Source organism: Schistocerca cancellata, chromosome 2, assembly GCF_023864275.1.
Source record: "Schistocerca cancellata isolate TAMUIC-IGC-003103 chromosome 2, iqSchCanc2.1, whole genome shotgun sequence".
NCBI lineage: Eukaryota > Metazoa > Arthropoda > Insecta > Orthoptera > Acrididae > Schistocerca > Schistocerca cancellata.
In genome coordinates, this window is record NC_064627.1 from 863,714,539 (window position 1) to 863,733,773 (window position 19,235).

General features: G+C 36.5%; 1 protein-coding gene across 1 annotated transcript in view; it reads right to left on the reverse strand.

Moving 5' to 3' along the window:
• Window positions 1-373: 373 nt before the first annotated feature.
• The window catches only part of LOC126159429 (acyl-CoA Delta-9 desaturase), a 38,932-nt gene continuing 20,070 nt past the window's right edge, over window positions 374-19,235 (reverse strand). Inside the window, exons 3-4 of the mRNA XM_049916530.1 lie at window positions 13,174-13,359; window positions 374-1,543 (exon numbers count right to left, since the gene is read on the reverse strand). Of these exons, the coding sequence (XP_049772487.1) occupies window positions 1,237-1,543; window positions 13,174-13,359 (493 nt within the window). The 3' untranslated portion in view covers window positions 374-1,236. The remainder of the gene's footprint in view (window positions 1,544-13,173; window positions 13,360-19,235) is intronic.

Below are 19,235 nucleotides of genomic sequence, written 5' to 3' on the forward strand. Positions count from 1 at the left end.
CAATAATGGGAAATGAATCATCTTGCGCAGAATTTAAACGTAGCCATTTATCAATCAAGAAAATAAATTTCTCTGTTCAAGATTGCAATTTTCTTTTACTCAGCAGTAATATTCAAAGTTATCAATGATAAAATAGAGACCTTAATATCTTCAGTGAAGCCCATTTTTGAAAATGTTCAATGAAGAACATTCATTAGATCCACTGCAAAGAAACTTTATTGTGCATCTGACCTATTAGCTGTCTACAGCTTACTGTTTCTAGCTAACTTTTCACACTATATATATATATATATATATATATATATATATATATATATATATATATATATATATATATATATATATATATATATATACACTAACATTGTCATTGGACCTCATCAGTTAAGAAATCATTTATGGCATTCAACTGATTTTAGTGTCACACTAAAATCTCTGTTTTGCTTTAAATTACTGTGTTTCATTTCTGAAAAGATTTTTCCTTCACATATGTGATCAGAAATAAATAAATACCAGGGAGGGTATCAAGATGTGAGTGGCTTGTACTAGACAACTATATGATAAACCAAACAAAATAATTAGTAGTTATCTAATTACATTCACCTCATAAAAAGAAAGTTTATGAATTATCACATATGGAGATGTACAAGAACAGTTGTGAACAGTTATAAATACCTTTTGTCATATCATTAGAACTAAAAGAAAGGAAGCGGTATGCTATGGTAAAAAAATTTGTCAATGAGGCAGAGATTATGCAGCAACTGCATTGGATTGAAATAAATAACACGCATGTAACATACTTCTTATTGGGTACTACAATGCACCATACAGGAAAGGATTCTACTTCAGTGGAAACAGAAATCAAAGTTATACTGTATACATGTTTCGCACTTCATTTTTTGCTCATCACAGAGTCCTTTAATAACAAACATAACTTGTTGTGTTCTTTGCTCACATGGTAGCCCTTAAACACATAGCCATTAGGCCCCAATGTAGTGGCAGTATCACTGTTCCAAACTATGATAAAACCACCATTACAGCCAATGCATCTTGTGCACTTGGGTTTGCATGTACACAGCAAGACAGAATTGAAGAAATGGAATTAATTGTGATTTCACTACTACTTAGGTTTCATACATTTTTTTTAGCATATGTTCCACCTCTGCATGAATCACGCAACTCAAACATGCCAAAATCGAACGCAGCCAGATAACAACACTGCAAGCTTGGTCAGTCTCATGAACCACCTGTGGCAGGTGCTTTCTGCAGGGACAAGTCAGTGACATCATTTCGGCGGTACACAGGGTGAGAACCATCGCCATTCATCAGTGCTGTCCGACGGACTAGGTCCTCAGAAGGCACTCTTCTGTCGTACACCATACCGAGGCGTGCGAAGAGGTCCAAAAACAGGGTGGTAACATTGAAGCCGTATGCACCCAGCTCAGCTGCCTTGTAGTCCCAGGGGAAGGCATGATGGTAGTTGTGCCACCCCTCACCCATTGCTAGAAATGCCACCAAACGGTTCTCCACTGGGCTGATACGTCTAAAAGAAATGAGAAAATCAGGTTGTATTAAAGAAGCAAGAAGTACAATTTGCTACTAATACATGGGATGAGATATGTGGTCTTTGATGTCACACATCATTTGATGTCTTAAAGATAATGATAATCTTTTATCTCTCCGACTATGCTTGACAGATGTCCCATAAAATAATAACAATTGCGCTTGAAAGTCTCTAAGGCAAGCAGAATGTTTTCAAGAAACAGGCATCAATTTATTTTCTTTTTCTTTTTGAATGATTTGTTGACATGGAAAAAAATCAAAACTCAATATTTTTCCAGATTACATACTAACAGACCATGCCAGTGGCATACTGAAGTCACAAAACTGCTGGACTAAATAGTTTAGTTTCTGTAACTCTTGAAAGATAGCATTAGAAGTAAATGTGAAAGATTTGTTAGAAAGAAGGCAGTTGGTTCACATCAGCAGAGACTAAATGGCCAATGGTAACCTTCATATTTTTCATTGCTGTCATGCTCTCAACAGTCGTTTTTTTTCTTTTGGTGTTGATGATGAAATGATTTTGTCATTTGCATTAACTACAAATACAATAAGATGCCCAAAGTATGTACAACCATTAAATTTTCTCTCCGTGAAGCCTAAAGATTTTCTTGGTGAGGCGGGGAAGAGTTGCTAATACCTGAGTACAACAGCTTTCAAAATCAGCACCTCTCTTGGATCAGAATATCAAAAAATGATTTTTCCTTCATAAGTATATGCATTACATTGGACTAAATGGAAAAATGCAAGGAGATCAAGGTTACAAAAAAAGACACTCCTCGGACTCATGTTGGTCAAGGCGCCTCTTCCACCTCTTTGTTTGAATACTAGCAAAGTTCTCTGTCTTATTTATGTATGTATGAACATCTCAGCTATTTGTTGAGCTGTTAGCATTAATCCTTAAAATAATTTAATGCTGATTACTGGTATTTAGCTTGGTGCATAGTGGTAAGAGTGATATTTGATGGTAGATGGTATTGGTACAATGGTCTGGGGTATTTTTTGGGACTGAGCTCAGACTGCTATTTTTGTTAATACAATATTTACCCAAGTATAAGATGATGCTAAGTATGAGATGACCACCTTCTTCAAGAGATTATTTGAGAAAATTTTATTTTTAACATATTCCAACAAATCAAAATTACAAAATTTTTCTGATATAAAGTATCTCCCTAAAAAGTAAACATTATGCCTATTTATTGAATGTCTTCATTTTCATAATACAATAAGAAATAAAATAAATAAAGAGTAATGGTTTACATTAATTTTATCTTCACCCTCTGTTATGCTTATTATCCAAGTCAGTTGCTATGGTATCACTGTTTTTCACAGAACAACAGTAATCACCACCATCACCACACACCACACTGAGGGTGTCATTATCTAGCATGCTATTTTCAGCTAACCAATGAGAAGTGAGAAAAGAGGCCATGTATTTCTATATGTGAGCAGCACAACCCTGTTTGTTGTCACAAATATCTGGGCCACAATATGATCCTGCAAATTCAGAAAGCATTTACCACACAATGATCAAGTCTCCAATAAGCATTTTGATGCATGTTATGTACACTGTTGTTGGTTGGTACTTGTATTTGAGTTTTCATTTTTGTCCTATATTATTTTTACTGCATCACAGTTTAGGTATAGTGTCATGTTTGATGGCTTAGGAGACCAGTTCAAAAATGTTCAAATGTGTGTGAAATCTTTTGGGACTTATTTGCTTAGGTCATCAGTCCCTAAGCTTACACACTACTTAACCTAAATTATCCTAAGGACAAACACACACACACCCATGCCCGAGGGAGGATTCGAACCTCCGCCGGGACTAGCCACACAGTCCATGACTGCAGCGCCTTAGACCACTTGGCTAATCCCGCACGGCACTAGGAGACCAGTCCTGACATGAAATATGTGGCTGTATGAATTACATATAGCAGAGGATGGAAGGTGCAGCAGGACCTGGCGATGTTTGCATTTCTGACATTACTCGTTTTTCAGTTTCCAGCGTTTCTGCTCAAAATGTAAAATAGCAGCTAAAGTTGTTGGTTACTTGCAACATTAGCTACAAATATCACACATGAAGAACAAAAGTGGAAGGAATGTCCTGTATACAACTTTTACCGATATTACGCTGTTTGTTCCAAGTATTTCATGATTTCCAATTGGTGGTTGGGGGGAGGGGGAGGAGACTTAATAGTACGGCTGAAACTGCTATGAGTGAATATGAGTGAATTGAGGAACAATGAAATATATAATACTGATTGTGACAAATATTTGGCTGTTTGTTCTAAATAAACTGTTACGTTATTTCTGAGGTTACGGTGATTATGGTGTGACCTGAGAACACAGTTCTTTCCTCCCCCCCCCCTCCCAAATGCATAGTGAATTGTGCATCTACATCGACAAGAGAACGTGACAATATTTTTTCTCTCTTGCTTCCAGACACTGTCTGGCTACTTTTCTCCACTGGCTGTGCAGAACCAGTAGCTGACTTACCGCCTTTGGTTCCTTTCACACCTCATGGCGAGCACTGACAACATTGCTCCATTAAACAAAAGTACTCCTCTGACTCATATCTAGACTTTTTCAGTCCCCTGCAGAAAATTATACCACTGTTGAATATTTGTCCAATTTTAAACTCTGTTGAATTCTGACTACAAATGAATTCAGGCAAACTGCACTATAAATGTGGTAGATTTTCATAAAAAGCCAAGGTACATGACATATATTCCCTTGGTTGGCAGCATGACAATATCTGCTGTCCACATACCCCTCCCCTCTGCTCTCCATATTCATCCTTGTTTTTGGCCAAGTTCGTGTCACTGCTCCCCCCCCCTCCCCCCTCCAATACTTCTGAATCCCTCAAAATGATTCTGCATGTGACATCAACTTACAGCTAGTAAGTAAATTTAAGATGATCCTGTATTTTTTTAATGGTGAATTTTGGCAAAAGACTCATGTTATAATTGGGTAAGTATGGAAGTAAACTGAATGCAAGAATTTATCAAAAGCTTTTTTTCCCATGTTATTGCCATTCCAGTAAGCTTTTCTGTATCAGCATGCTAATGTTCCTGTTTGAAAGGCAAGGTCCAGTGGACAGTGGTGCAAATAAAATTTGGTGCATTTGCTGGATTGTTAAAAAAAGAAACTTGAACTCCAAACAATGTATATTGGACAGGTAGAGTATTAGATGCAGATCCAGTTCACCCACATAAAACATTGCAAAAGTCACTCAAAATGCTTTAGAATAAGATTTAACTTATTAAATTTTTAGTGCCTCAAAAATAAGATGGGCCTCTTTCCTGAAGGGTTTTCTTCCCTTTCCTCAGTCATGAGTCTTTCAGATGGGCTGATGTTGTCTTCCATCTTTCTATGTTGTGTGCATCTTTTTATATAGATGTTACACAATCTTCTACAGTTTCATCTGCATCTGTATGATCTGCCTTAACTATTGTCTCCTCTACTGCTCCTTCCACTGGCAGGTTAATTCTTTGGTGCTACAGCAGAGGTCTCATTAAACTGTCTTCCATAGATTTCTTTCCTCATCTCTTCTTTCGAGTACTTGTCCAATTTGTACCTTATCTCTCCACTTAAGTTTTGACATTTACTGACAGCACCATGCTTCCAGGTTCTTATTCACCAGAATTTTGATGATCCACATTGTATGTCCATACAATGCTGTGTTCCAGATGTACACTATCAAGAACTAATTCCTCAGTTCCATATCAATATCTAATATTGGTAGAGCTATTTTACTAAAGAAAGCTTTATTTGCTGATGCTAGTGTACTTCTTATACCTTCTTGTCTTCAGCCATACTTGAGTTTAAACACTGTAATCAGAAGCAAGTATATGCCATGTGTCATTAGTTTCGTGGTAAGTGTCACTACAAAGTGGAAGTAGTCTATTACATACACGTAAATGGCCATAATGGCAATCAGAAAACTTTGATGAATGATAAATCACAGTCACAACTTTTTTTGTTAAGGGACATGTTGTGGTTAACTTGTCACTAATGGCTCATGTGTTGAGATGTCTGTCAACTTACAAGTACCAATAACAAAAATTATACAAAAATTACATTTTATTCAAGCCACATTTGAAAAAAATTGTAATAATTGTAACAGCTGGTAACCAGTCTGCTCTGAGTCGTCTCATTTTATTCTGGACACCTTCACAGCAAAGACCATCCCTCTTGACTGTTCAAGGCAATTTTGTATTTCTTGTTTACTGAAAGAAAATGCACAAGTAAGCAGAATATGTAGGTCTTACTTCTTCACTTGTGCTATCTAAGAACCCAAACTCAGACTGTGAAGCAACTATTAGCTCAGGCAAACCAATACACAACAAGATGTCCAACAAAACTCTAAACAGAAATGTTCACGCATCAAGAAAAACAAAAAAAATTCCTAATTTACGCTGATTGCTATGGAAAAAGCCGCTCTGTTTTTCTCCGTGAAAATATGAATTTTGATTATTCGATGTTTGCTAAACTCAAACCTGGAGCCATATTCAGTTCTGTGGTAGAAAACGTAACTGTAGAAACAAATGAACGTAGTAAAGACGACTGCATTGTGCTTGTAGGTGATGTATACAGAAATAAAAGTGAGTCACCACTGAGAAGTTATAGAAAGTTATTGCCACAATTACACTACACCAATATCATCATAACAAATGTGCCAGTATGATATGACCTTCCACAGTGGTCTTGTGTTAATAGGGAAATAGAAACTCACAATTCAGTGCTACAAAAACTATGTGAAAAATTCAGCTATGTGAAAATTAAGGTTAGTGAATAAAATAAAAATTCTACGTGTCCAATTCACCAACAAGAAGGAACCAATAACACTAGGTTATAATCGTGAAGTTTTTCTTTCTTTTTTTTTTTTGTTTTTTTTTGTTTTTTTTTGTTTTAGAGAAAAGAACCATTAAAGCAGCGATCAACTAGGCAAACTAGATGTATGTGAACCCTGTGACCCTGTGCACTCAATGTAATCACACATGTAGAAGATAACTACAACACCAAAGATAATCTTGGTTCCACTCTGACAGAACACAACTACATCCACAGACATATACATAGAATCTTGGCTCGACTCTCACAGAGCACTACGACATCCACAGGCATATAAAAAGAGAAGAAAACCAGGCTACACTTATAGGACACATCTGAATGTGCAGTACCTTACAAAGAAACTCAGTGTACTACAGGTATTTGTAACTGAGCTTTCATCACAAGTGTTAGAGTTAACTAAACCTGGTCTATAATGTAATGAAATTCAGTATTAGAAGCTAGATAGTTATGTACTGGTAAATAGTGATTGCAGGAAACAGCATAAGGGTGGAGGTGTGGCAATCTTTGTTAGAGGACACAGTCAATCTAAGAAACCTACTTTTACTGAGCAATATAGTGAACAGGGGATATTAGACATATGTGTTACTGCAATTCAGTTATAAGAGCATAGAGTCAATGCAGTGAAACAAAGTAATAGGTATAAACAGGCCATCTTGTGCAGATGTAATCCATTTTATAAGCAGCTTCAATACCATAATTAGGCAAACTGGTCTCAGTGACATTAGTATACTTGGAGACCTTAACACTGATAAATCTCCAACAACATAACTAGCATGAAACTTGTAGATGTATTAACTTCATACAGTCTTAGAAATATAGTTACCATGGATACCAGGGTCTCACATTCTATTTCTACTGGGATGGATTATGCAATAATTAACAAAGCTGTGGAAGACACTTATGTATAGTAAAATAGCCTTTCATTTCACAGATCACCTTGCACAACAGACAGAATATAGAAAAACAGCTCCTAAAATAATGCCAAAAATTTTGAAAAGAAATGTATTATGAACAATAGTAAGGTCAACTATCTGAAAACTGAACTAGCTGAGGAGAAGTGCAATAGAATCTACCATGAGGAAGGATCAGATAACAAATATTTTATAATGTCCTATTGAAACATGTTGTTTCCTGTTATCCCATTAAAGAACTGCAGACAGGGCCAATACACAGTCAGAGTGAAAGAAATTACAAACGCAGACTTCCAACCAGCCTTGTTAAACTTGCGCAAAATATTAATGACCTAGATGTCTCGCACCCCAAATCAACAAGACCTCATATTTTCAAACAAAAATATAGCACAGCTAAGAAAATCTTTGTAGCAGAACTTTCAAACCTTAGAAAACAAGTCCAAGGTAATGAAATCTCACAATCTACAAATGTAAGCAAGGCATCCTGGAAACTGATCAATAAGTATCAAAGGACTCTTATTCATTATACAGGATGGTAATATTATAAAATAACCAACAACATTATGTAACATTTTTGATAAACATTTCATATCACCAACAAGAAACCAAATATACGTTTAGAAATGCACTGAGGGACATCAAATCACACCCCTCAAGCAGTGAGTTTTAACTCTGATGATGTTAATGTAAATGATATAAGCAAGATAATCCTCACATTAAAGAACATATACGCAGCTGGATGGTATGGTATGTCGAGTTTAGTAGTTAAAAAATGAATAAAAGGAAGAGTTAAACCACCAATGTACCTCATAAACTGTAGTATTATCCTAGTAGTATAAAAATAAGAAATTTTAAACCAGTGCATAAGAAGGAGAGTAAAAAAGAGGTTTCAAACTACTACCCAGTATCACTGATCCTTGCCTTTAGTAAGGTTTTTGAAATGGTTATCCTTCCTCAGTGCTCTGCTTATTTTACAAAGAACAAATTGTTAACAGAAAAACAGCATAGCTTTAGGAAAGATCAGTGCACAACTACTGCAGTTGCTGAATTTCGCCATAAAGTGTACACCCTCCTGGACTAAGGTGTGAAGATAGCAGGCATGTTCTTAGATCTTTCCAAAGCCTTCGACTCAATCAGCCATGGGTTGCTCATTAAGAAACTGAAGGCTTACACCATCAAGGACTCAGCTATGCAATTACGGACAACACACCTGAGAAATTGCAAATGGCATATTAAACTTTCATGTAAAATTTTTAATAAGGCACTAGATTTCCAGTCTTCTAGAGATACAGTAATCCAAGGGGTACCACAGGGATTGATCCTTGGTTTATGTCAATGACACAATACAATCCTTCAATTCACATCTAGTAACCTATGCTGATGATGCCTCCCTCTCATTTTATGAAAACTAAGGGTGTGACAGAAGTAACCACTTATTTTCTACACCAGGGTCTAAACACGAATATCAGTAAATCCCAGCTACTAACATTTAAAACAGCTGGTTCTCATGAGGCTGAAATAAAAAAAATATTTGTGGTATTGCATCAGCAGAAGCAGATAACATTAATTTTATTGGTGTCCTCCTGCACAAAAATCTCTGTTGGGTAAACAACATTGCTTTTTTACTTATCAGCAGTAGTTTGTATCTGATAAGTCAGCTGGAAAAAATAGTCACAAGTCGAACACTAAAAATTGTTTACTGTGGAACAGATTATCCATTTATTAATTACAGTATTGAACTGTGGGGTTGTACAGCAGACCTGCACCTGAATAGAATATCAGTATTACAGAAAAGAGCCTTTAGGTTAATGCATAGACTAAAGTCCAGAGAGTCCTGTCATGAAACCCTTGTCCACCATAAATATCTAACAGTGCATTCCTTGTATTTGTATAAACTTACTATATTTTTTCTAAATAGTAAAAACAAAGTAAATAAGTGCAGTGATATACATAATTATGAATCTAGAAGTAAGGGTAACTACTTCAGGCAGAGGACAAAATTAGAAATGACTGACAATAGTTCTTATATTAATAGCTATATATGGTTCAACAAGATGCAACATGCTTTGAAAACTTGTGAACCAAAGCTGTTCCACAGACAATCAAAAGCCTTCATAGGTAATAAATGTTTATATTCACTCAGTGGATTCTAATCTACTTGCCCTCCATTATAACACGTAATATAATTAGAATATTGATATGAATGTATGTGCCACTACTGTGTGCAAGAGTTATTTATATTAATCGACACAATCTATGTATGATGACTGCAAAAGTCATCAGCTTGATGGCCTACATGCAAAAAATGTAAATAAATAAATTGTTGTCATGAAATTCACTAATGATTCAGGCAATCTGCCCAGCTCTGATGCCAATATGAGTTACATTCACAACCCTCTTGATATGCCACTACAGTAAACATGATGAGCACGTCTTACATTTCCCTTTACCACAGCAAAGTGTGTAGCTCATAAACAATAAGTTAAATAGTAAACGATATTGTGAAAAGGATAGTTGCTACTCACCATATAGCAGAGATGCTGAGTCACAGATAGGCACAACAAAAAGACTGTCAGAAAATGAGCTTTCGGCTAACAAGGCCTTTGACGAACAAGGCCTTGTGCGAAAGCTCACTTTCTGAAAGTCTTTTCGTTGTGCCTGTCTGTGACTGAGCATCTCTGCTATATCGTGAGTAGCAGCTATCCATTTCATAATACTGTTACAGTCCTTCCTGGATTTTGCATTGTTTGAAGTTAAATAGGAAAATATGTTCCTGAAGAAAAGCTGATCCTCTAATCCATGATTCCTCAAATTTAGCATATTAGGGTCTGAAACAGCCCACATATTTTGTAACATAAGTTTTATAATATTAATAATAGTAATAATTTATATAGTTACTATTATTATTATATCATAAAAAATATTTTATTATTTATTTCCTCTGGTGTGGGCCTTCAGATGATGACATACCAATTTCAGTTTTTTATATTTTGTTCCTTACCCTATAGTACTCCTTCATCCTTTCACTGTGTTGATTTTTCCTTTCCTAAGTATGTTTTGCATAGTGAACGCATTATTGTGGCCAAGATAGACCCGAAGCCCATGCCTACTACAGTAGTACAAGTTTATATGCCAACTAGCTCTACAGATGATGAACAAAATTGATGAAATGTATGATGAGATAAAAGAAATTATTCAGATAGTGAAGGGAGACAAAAATTTAATAGTCATGGGTGACTGAAATTCGAGAGTAGGAAAAGGGAGAGGTGGAAACATAGTAGGTGAATATGGATTGGGGGTAAGAAATGAAAGAGGAAGCCGCCTGGTAGAATTTTGCACAGAGCATAACTTAATCATAGCTAACACTTGGTTAAAGAATCATAAAAGAAGGTGGTATACATGGAAGAATCCCGGAGATACTAGAATGTGTCAGAGAGATTATATAATGGTAAGACAGAGATTTAGGAACCTGGTTTTAAATTGTAATACATTTCCAGGGGCAGATGTGGACTCTGACCATAATCTATTGGTTATGAACTGTACATTAAAACTAAAGAAACTGCAAAAAGGTGGGAATTTAAGGATATGGGAGCCAGATAAACTGACTAAACCAGAGGTTGTACAGAGTTTCAGGGAGAGCATAAGGGAACAATTGACAGGAATGGGGGAAAGAAGTACAGTAGAAGAAGAATGGGTAGCTCTGAGGGATGAAGTAGTGAAGGCAGCAGAGGATCAAATAGGTAAAAAGACGAGAGCTAGTAGAAATCCTTGGGTAACAGAATAAATACTGAATTTAATTGATGAAAGGAGAAAATATAAAAATGCAGTACATGAAGCAGGCAAAAAGGAATACAAATGTCTCAAAAATGAGATCGACAGGAAGTGCAAAATGGCTAAGCAGGGATGGCTAGAGGACAAATGTAAGGATGTAGAGGTTTATCTCACTAGGGGTAAGACAGATACTGCCTACAGGAAAATTGAAGAGGCCTTTGGAGAAAAGAGAGCCACTTGTATGAATATCAAGAAGTCAGATGGAAACCCAGTTCTAAGTAAAGAAGGGAAAGCAGAAAGGTGGAAGGAGTATATAGAAGGTCTATACAAGGGCAATGTACTTGAGAACAATATTATGGAAATGGAAGAGGATGTAGATGAAGATGAAATGGGAGATATGATACTGCATGAGGAGTTTTACAGGGCACTGAAAGATCCTGAGTCAAAACAAGACCCCGGGAGTAGACAACATTCCTTTAGAACTACTGACAGCCTTGGGAAAGCCAGTCCTGACAAAACTCTACCATCTGGTGAGCAAGATGTATGAGACAGGCGAAATACCCTCAGACTTCAAGAAGTATATGATAATTCCAATCCCAAAGAAAGCACGTGTTGACAGATGTGAAAATTACCGAACTATCAATTTAATAGGTCACAGCTGCAAAATACTAACGCGAATTCTTTACAGACGAATGGAAAAACTGGTAGAAGGCGACCTCGGTGAAGATCAGTTTGGATTCCATAGAAATCTTGGAACACGTGAGGCAATACTGACCTTACTACTTATCTTAGAAGAAAGATTAAGGAAAGGCAAACCTACATTTCTAGCATTTGTACACTTAGAGAAAGCCTTTGACAATGTTGACTGCAATACCCTCTTTCAAATTATAAAGGTGACAGGGGTAAAATACAGGGAGCGAAAGGCTATTTACAATTTGTACAGAAGCCAGATGGCAGTTATAAGGGTCGAGGGGCACAAAAGGGAAGCAGTGGTTGGGAAGGGAGTGAGACAGGGTTGTAGCCTCTGCATATTGAGCAAGCAGTAATGGAAACAAAAGAAAAATTCGGAGTAGGAATTTAAATCCATGGAGCAAAGGACTTGGAAGAGCAGTTGAACGGAATGGACAGTGTCTTGAAAGGAGGATTTAAGATGAACATCAACAAAAGCGAAACGAGGATAATGGAATGTAGTCGAATTAAGTCTGGTGATGCTGAGGCAATTAGATTAGGAAATGAGACACTTAAAGTAGTAAATGAGTTTTGCTATTTGGGGAGCAAAATAACTGATGATGGTTGAAGTAGAGAGGATATAAAATTTAGATTGGCAATGGCAAGGAAAGTGTTTGTGAAGAAGAGAAATTTGTAAACATTGAGTATTGATTTAAGTGTCAGGAAGTCGTTTCTGAAAGTATTTGTATGGAAGTGAAACATGGACGATAAATAGTTTGGACAAGAAGAGAATAGAAGCTTTCGAAATGTGGTGCTACAGAAGAATTCTGAAGATTAGATGGGTAGATCACATAAATAATGAGGAGGTATTGAATAGAATTGGGGAGAAGAGGAGTTTGTGGCTCAACTTGACAAGAAGAAGGGACTGGTTGGTAGGACATGTTCCGAGGCATCAAGGGATCACAAATTTAGCATTGGAGGGCAGCGTGGAGGGTAAAAATCGTAGAGGGAGACCAAGAGATGAATACACTAAGCAGATTCAGAAGGATGTAGGTTGCAGTAGGTACTGGGAGATGAAGAAGCTTGCACAGGATAGAGTAGCATGGAGAGCTGCATCAAACCAGTCTCAGGACTGAAGACCACAACAACAAGAACGTTTTGAACTTATTCTTTCTTCCTTCCTTCAAAACCATTCTATCACACTTTTATTCTAAAACTGTCCCTATATCATCTAGTTTTTTATTACTTATCTTATTTTATTATTATTTATTTATTGGTTATTAAGAAATTTTGAAATACATAATAACTAATGCTTCCCATGACAGTGTTTGTCATGAACGTATTGATGCTACATGTTACTAAGTACTGGTATGAATCTGCAGATCTCGAGCAAATCATTATAACCAACCTGTCATAAGGCTTGTTGCCCCAGATATGTGCAGCACTGTTGACTAGCCAGGTGAAGTTGAGGCTGCAGGCATACCGGATGATGGCATTGACAACCAAGGATAGATACCAGTCTTCACCCCACAGCCACACAGGGATCATCACAGGTAGGTAGAAGCACAGTACGAATTTCAGTGGCCTAAAGTACCTGCAGGCATAGATGCACACAATCCATAACCACATGCCCCTGGGATACATATTCAGTGCTGAGTTTAAGCAGCTGTAAATGAGTAGTAGGCCTACACACAACTGGTGGAGAACTAATTTTATATTACAATTCTTTTTTATTTAACAATCGAAGATTGATTGCAATCACTTGATTAACAGCTAATCCACTGTTTGGCATGAGCAATTTCTTACAGTTGAGAGCTCTTTGTTTCTTTAATGTAAATCATAATGTATTAAAAGTTGACCCTGATTCAATATAACACATCGACTGCAAAATAAGATTGCTTAATTTTTTTTTCTTAACATTCTCCCTGTGATTAAGTTTGTGGTACTCCATTATGTAGTGATGGTGAATAATAGATGACACAGTGCTACGGAGTACCCAGCATGCTTCATTTTATAGGAACTCGATACATACAAGAATGCACGACATAACATGCTTGAATCACAGAGCGAACTGCCTATCACTCACTGATATTGTGAACCATCTATTGCAGTGAAATAATAGTTTTATGAAGAACTACTGTCATGACCTAATCTTACCAAATTTGATGTGAAAGCAGTGCTACACATATTTTCTAATTCTGTTAGAAACACCCTGTTCACGATTTGATTAGATGTACTTGTGTTCCATTTGATCCATAGTGAGGAGATCCTCTGGTATATGGAACATGTCAGAAATCAAGAATACACAATAAATATTTACAAATGAAGAACATATCTTAAGCTTGTTTACATATAGAAGGATACAAAACCTGTCATCAAATATTAAATGCTCAATACACTTAGGTGCATATGATAATGCTTAGGCTACTATAGCCACACATCATCAAATAAAAACAAATTAAAATAAAATAAAAACATTTTACAGCACTTATTTGCAATGAAGGCATTACTGCACAAAATTTGTATGGAAGCCAGACTCTACATGATATTCTCATTATGTAATGTTATTAATAACATACAAACATAAATTGGTTCTGCTAAGAAACTCATCATTGTAGCAGGAGGAGTTGACTACCTATAAATTCATTAGACTCTTCCCAAACTGAACTTTATTATTAGTTAAACTTTTTATGGTTGCTGGCATTTATTGAATATATATATTGCTGAATAGTGGACACCTTTTTGAAGTAAAGTAAATGGCTTTAAGTCTTTGTGGAAGTTATTCTTGTTTCTAGTATTGATTCCAAGAACTAAGCTATTGCTAAAAAAAAAGATTATTTTTAATCACAAATTTCATTAAGGAATAAATATTTTGGGAAACAGTAGTTTGTATCCCTAGTTCCTTAAACAGTCCTCTGCAGGATGTCCTTCAGTTAACATCACAAATAATTGTTTTTGGGCTTGGAAAACTTCAGCTTGGCTTGTTGAGTTACCCCAGAAAACAATCCTGTATGATTTTATGGAATGAAAGTAAACATAGTATGCCAGCTTTTTTTAATTTTTATATCACCTATGTCTGACAACATTCACATACTAAACAGAGATTTGTTTAAGTGCTTCAACAGTTCTGCAGTCTTCCCCTCCCAGTCAATTTTATTATCCAGCTGTAAGACCAAGAATTTAAAGATGTATACTTCTTCTATCTGCTGGTTGTAATATTTTAGGCATATAATGACAGGAAACCTTTTAAAAGTTCTGAATTGCATATAGTATGTTTTTTAAGGTTTAATGGCAGAGAATTGGCTAGAAACCATTTATTTATGCCCATGAAAATTTCATTAGCCAACTTTTCTAAGGCTTTATTTGATTTACTATTTATTGCAATATTTGTATCATCTGCAAACAAAACAACTTGGCATCTGGCAATGTTACTGATGAAAGTTCAGTGAGACACACAAAACAAAGTAAGGGCCCTAAGATGGAATTTTGGGAACACCACATGTTATTGGTTCCCAGTTGTATGATGCTTGATGCCTTGATATGTGCCTCTTTCCTATTGACACCCTCTGTTTTCTGTCAGAGATATACGATTTGAACCATTTTGCAGTATTCCTGCTGCACTGCAATATTCTAATTTACATAAAAGGGTATTGTGATTTACACATTTAGATGCCTTTGACAGGTCACAAAATACACCAGTAACTTGTAATTTATTATCTAATGAATTAAGTAAATTCTCATTCTCATTTGATGTGTAGCTAGTTTTCTCAACATCGGAACCTTTTAGAAATCCGAACTGTGACTTGGACAATATTTTATTTATGGTCAAATGGTAAAGAGGATGACTGTATATTATCTTTTCCGAAATTTTTGAGAGTGCAGGCAAAAGTGAAATTGGATGGAAGTTAGTGGTATTTCTTTATCTCCTTTCTTATGTGAAGGCTTAACTTCAGCATGTTTCAATCATTCAAGAAATGTCCCACTGATAAGATTGGCTACACAAAGAACTTAAAATGTCACTAAACTCAGAGGCACACTGTTTAATCAACTTTGTTGATATATTGAATTTTTGGACTTTAAGGATTTTATTGTGAACATTAGTTCCACTGGTATTGTGAGGGTCATACTCGTATTACTGTAGTAATTTGTAGGATTGGTCTGAGATATTACATAGCAGCATGTACTGAACCTAAGAACCCTATCTTTTCAGCAACAGTTACGATGTGCTCACTGAAAAGTTCTGCAACACTGCACACTTGTTTACCTATGTATTGTTGACTCTTAATGCTATGTGCTCCTCTACATCTCTGGTTCTACCAGACTCATCCTTCACTATATCCCATACTGTCTTTATTTTACTATCTGATGTGACTGTCCTTTTCTGACAATGTATGTGATTTGATGTGCTTATTATTGTCTTCAATATTCGACAGTATGTTTTGTATTGATCTATAGCTTTTACATCGGAGCTGTTTCTTACTGATAGATATAGTTTCCTTTTTGACTTGCAGGATACCTTTATTCCTTGACTAGTCCATGGCTGTTTTATAGACTTTGGTCTAACCTAACAGAAGGAGTTAGGGTCTATGTTACAACCAGGGGAGGTATGATCCATTACAACATTCAATGTACCATAAATGTCTGGGGAAGACCGTCTTCCAGCACATCATGTGGACACACTCAGATACTGCTCACGCTGTTGTGGAGAACTTATCCTTGTAATCCTGACTTGATACCCAGTGATTAACTGCTGAAGCATTCACAACAAAATGCCAGAGTTGGAAGTGCTCCCAAAAAGAGGTGGCACTGACAGAAAGCCATTAAAAACTCAAAATTGATAGCAGTGAAATTTTTTAGGTAAATCTAAGTGTATATTGAAAGCATAGTCAAATGGTAAATGGTGGTATTTACCACAGAGAACAAGAAGCTCAAATCCACTGATACAGAAATTGTAACTACATATGAGATTGTCTGCACAAGACTCAGTATTGAGGATAGGCACAAACTTACAATGGGTCCTTATATTGAGGTACAGAAATATTTGGAAAAAATTCCATTTCACTAGTATGTAAGTTCCCATCGTACTGTCATCACTGAAGGAGCCCTTAATCATCCACCAGTCAATTGCAAAAATTACAGTTTTCTAAGTGGTGGATGTGACAAGATATCCTATGAAAAATTACTAAATGTTGTCTGTGACAACTACCTAGTTATTGCATACACTCACTCATGATATGAACAACCTCAGAGCAACAAAGAGACCTGACCTCTTTGATGATAACCATACTGAAAACTGCATCAGAGACCATGAGGCAGTTGTAGCAACCATGATTACTAAAGTTCCAAGGGCAACTAAAACAAGTAGAGGGATTAATGTGTTTAGCATGCTGAATATAGTAAAGTCGTATGGCATGAATGGCTGGGAGACACTGAAGTGCAGATTCAGGCTGCTAATTGAGAAAGTTTTTCTTGTCCCTCCATGCCCAAAGTCAATTTTCCTTCGAGAAGTATGAGACGTGTGAGGAAATTTATCTGTGAAGTGTAGATGGCTGTAATATTATGAGGGTGTAACACTCTGCCAGCATGTAGTCTTACTCTCTCAAAAAACACCAAAGCACCCTCTGAGCATAATGCCCCCATACAACAATTGGATCACCACCAACAGTATCAGATGTCCTCACTTCATGAGACACTGTGGAGAAGTTTGGAATTTAATCCACAACATTGGTGCAAAGAAGCTTAACCGGATGCTTACCCACCCAAGTACTGACCATCCCGAACAGGGCTTAACTTCGATGATCTGATGGGAACCAGTGTAACCATCTCAGCATGGCTTTTGACAGCATGCTAAATAAAAAGCGGTACTGATGTATCTCCGTAAGGAACTCTAAACATTCAGATCTGTAAAGCAGCATGTAAAAGAACTGTGGCTCAGATTTCGAAGAATAGATGACCATTCAGTTGATAGGTATACACATAGTTTATGGTGGGATGGATGCTACATGGTTTACAGTTACTGTAAAGAAACTTCCAAAGAAACAGAGAGTACTGTATAATATGTGTGAAACAAAGCATGAAGATGCTGAATGAGACACATTTGGCTCTCAAGAAGGCAATATGTGGTGCCTTCATTGACCACTGTAGCAGAATATTATCAAAGGATCTCTCCCAAAATCCAAAGAAATTCTGTTCCTGTGTAAAGCAGTATAAAAGTTGGTGTTCAGACACTCAGAGACTGAAATTGAAGGTAGCAAAGCAAAAGCAGAAAAGCTGAACTCAGGTTTCAAATGTTCCTTTACAAATGAAAATCTAGGGGTATTGCTCCAATCTAATTCTCGTATTATTGAAAAGTGGTACAGATATTAGTATCAGTGGTGTTGAAAATCAACTGAAATAGCTAGAATTGAAGAAGGCCCCAGTAATCTGTGGAATCCCTATCAGAATCTGTAATGAATTTGCCACTATGTTAGTCCCTACTGTAGATCCCTTGAAAAAAAAAAGTCGAATAGTACAAAGAAATTGTAGGTCACATACCTCTACAGGTAGGGTAGCAGAAGGATCCACAAAATTACTGTGCAATATCCTTGACATCCACTTGTTGTAGAACCTTAGAACATATTCTAAGCTCATAGTTAATGAGATATTTCAAACAGAATGGCCTCTTTCATGCCAACCACCATGGATTTGGAAAACATCGATCATGTGAAACCCAATACACACTTTTCATGCATGACATACTGAAAGCTGTGGTAGTTAGGCAGGTGCAGTATTTTTCAATTTCTGTAAAGCATTTGACTTAGTGCCACACCAAAGCATATCATCAAAAGTACAATCAGGTGAAATTGGTGACTGGATTGAGGATTTCTTGGTAGAGAGGATGCAGCAAGTTATCTTGGGTGGAGAGTCATTGGCAAACGTAGAAGTAACTTATAGAGTATCACAGGGAAATATGTTGGAGCCATTCATATTCTATATTAATGGCCTTGCAGATAATGTTAGTAGTAACCTCAGATTGTCTGCAGATGATGCATTTATCTGTAATGAGGTACTGTCTGAAAGAAGCTGCATAAATATTCAACCACATCTTGATCAAATTTTTAAAGTGGTGCAAAGAATTTTAAAATTGTGGATTTAAAAAGAAAGCAACTCACACAAATATCTGAGTGTAATGCTCTGTAGGGATATGAAATGGAATGAGCATGTAGGCTTCGTCATATGGAAAGCATGTGGTAGACTTCAATTTATTGGTAGAGCACTGGTGAAATGCGATCAGGTTACAAAGGGGATAGCTTAAAAACCACTGGTGTGACCCATTCTGGGATTGCTCAGATGTGTGGGACCCATACCAAATAGGACTACCAGGGAATACCGAATGTATACAGAGAAGGGCAACACAAATAGTCACAATTTTGTTTGACCCTCAGGAGAGTGCCATTGACAAGTTGAAAGAACTGAACTGACAGACTCTTG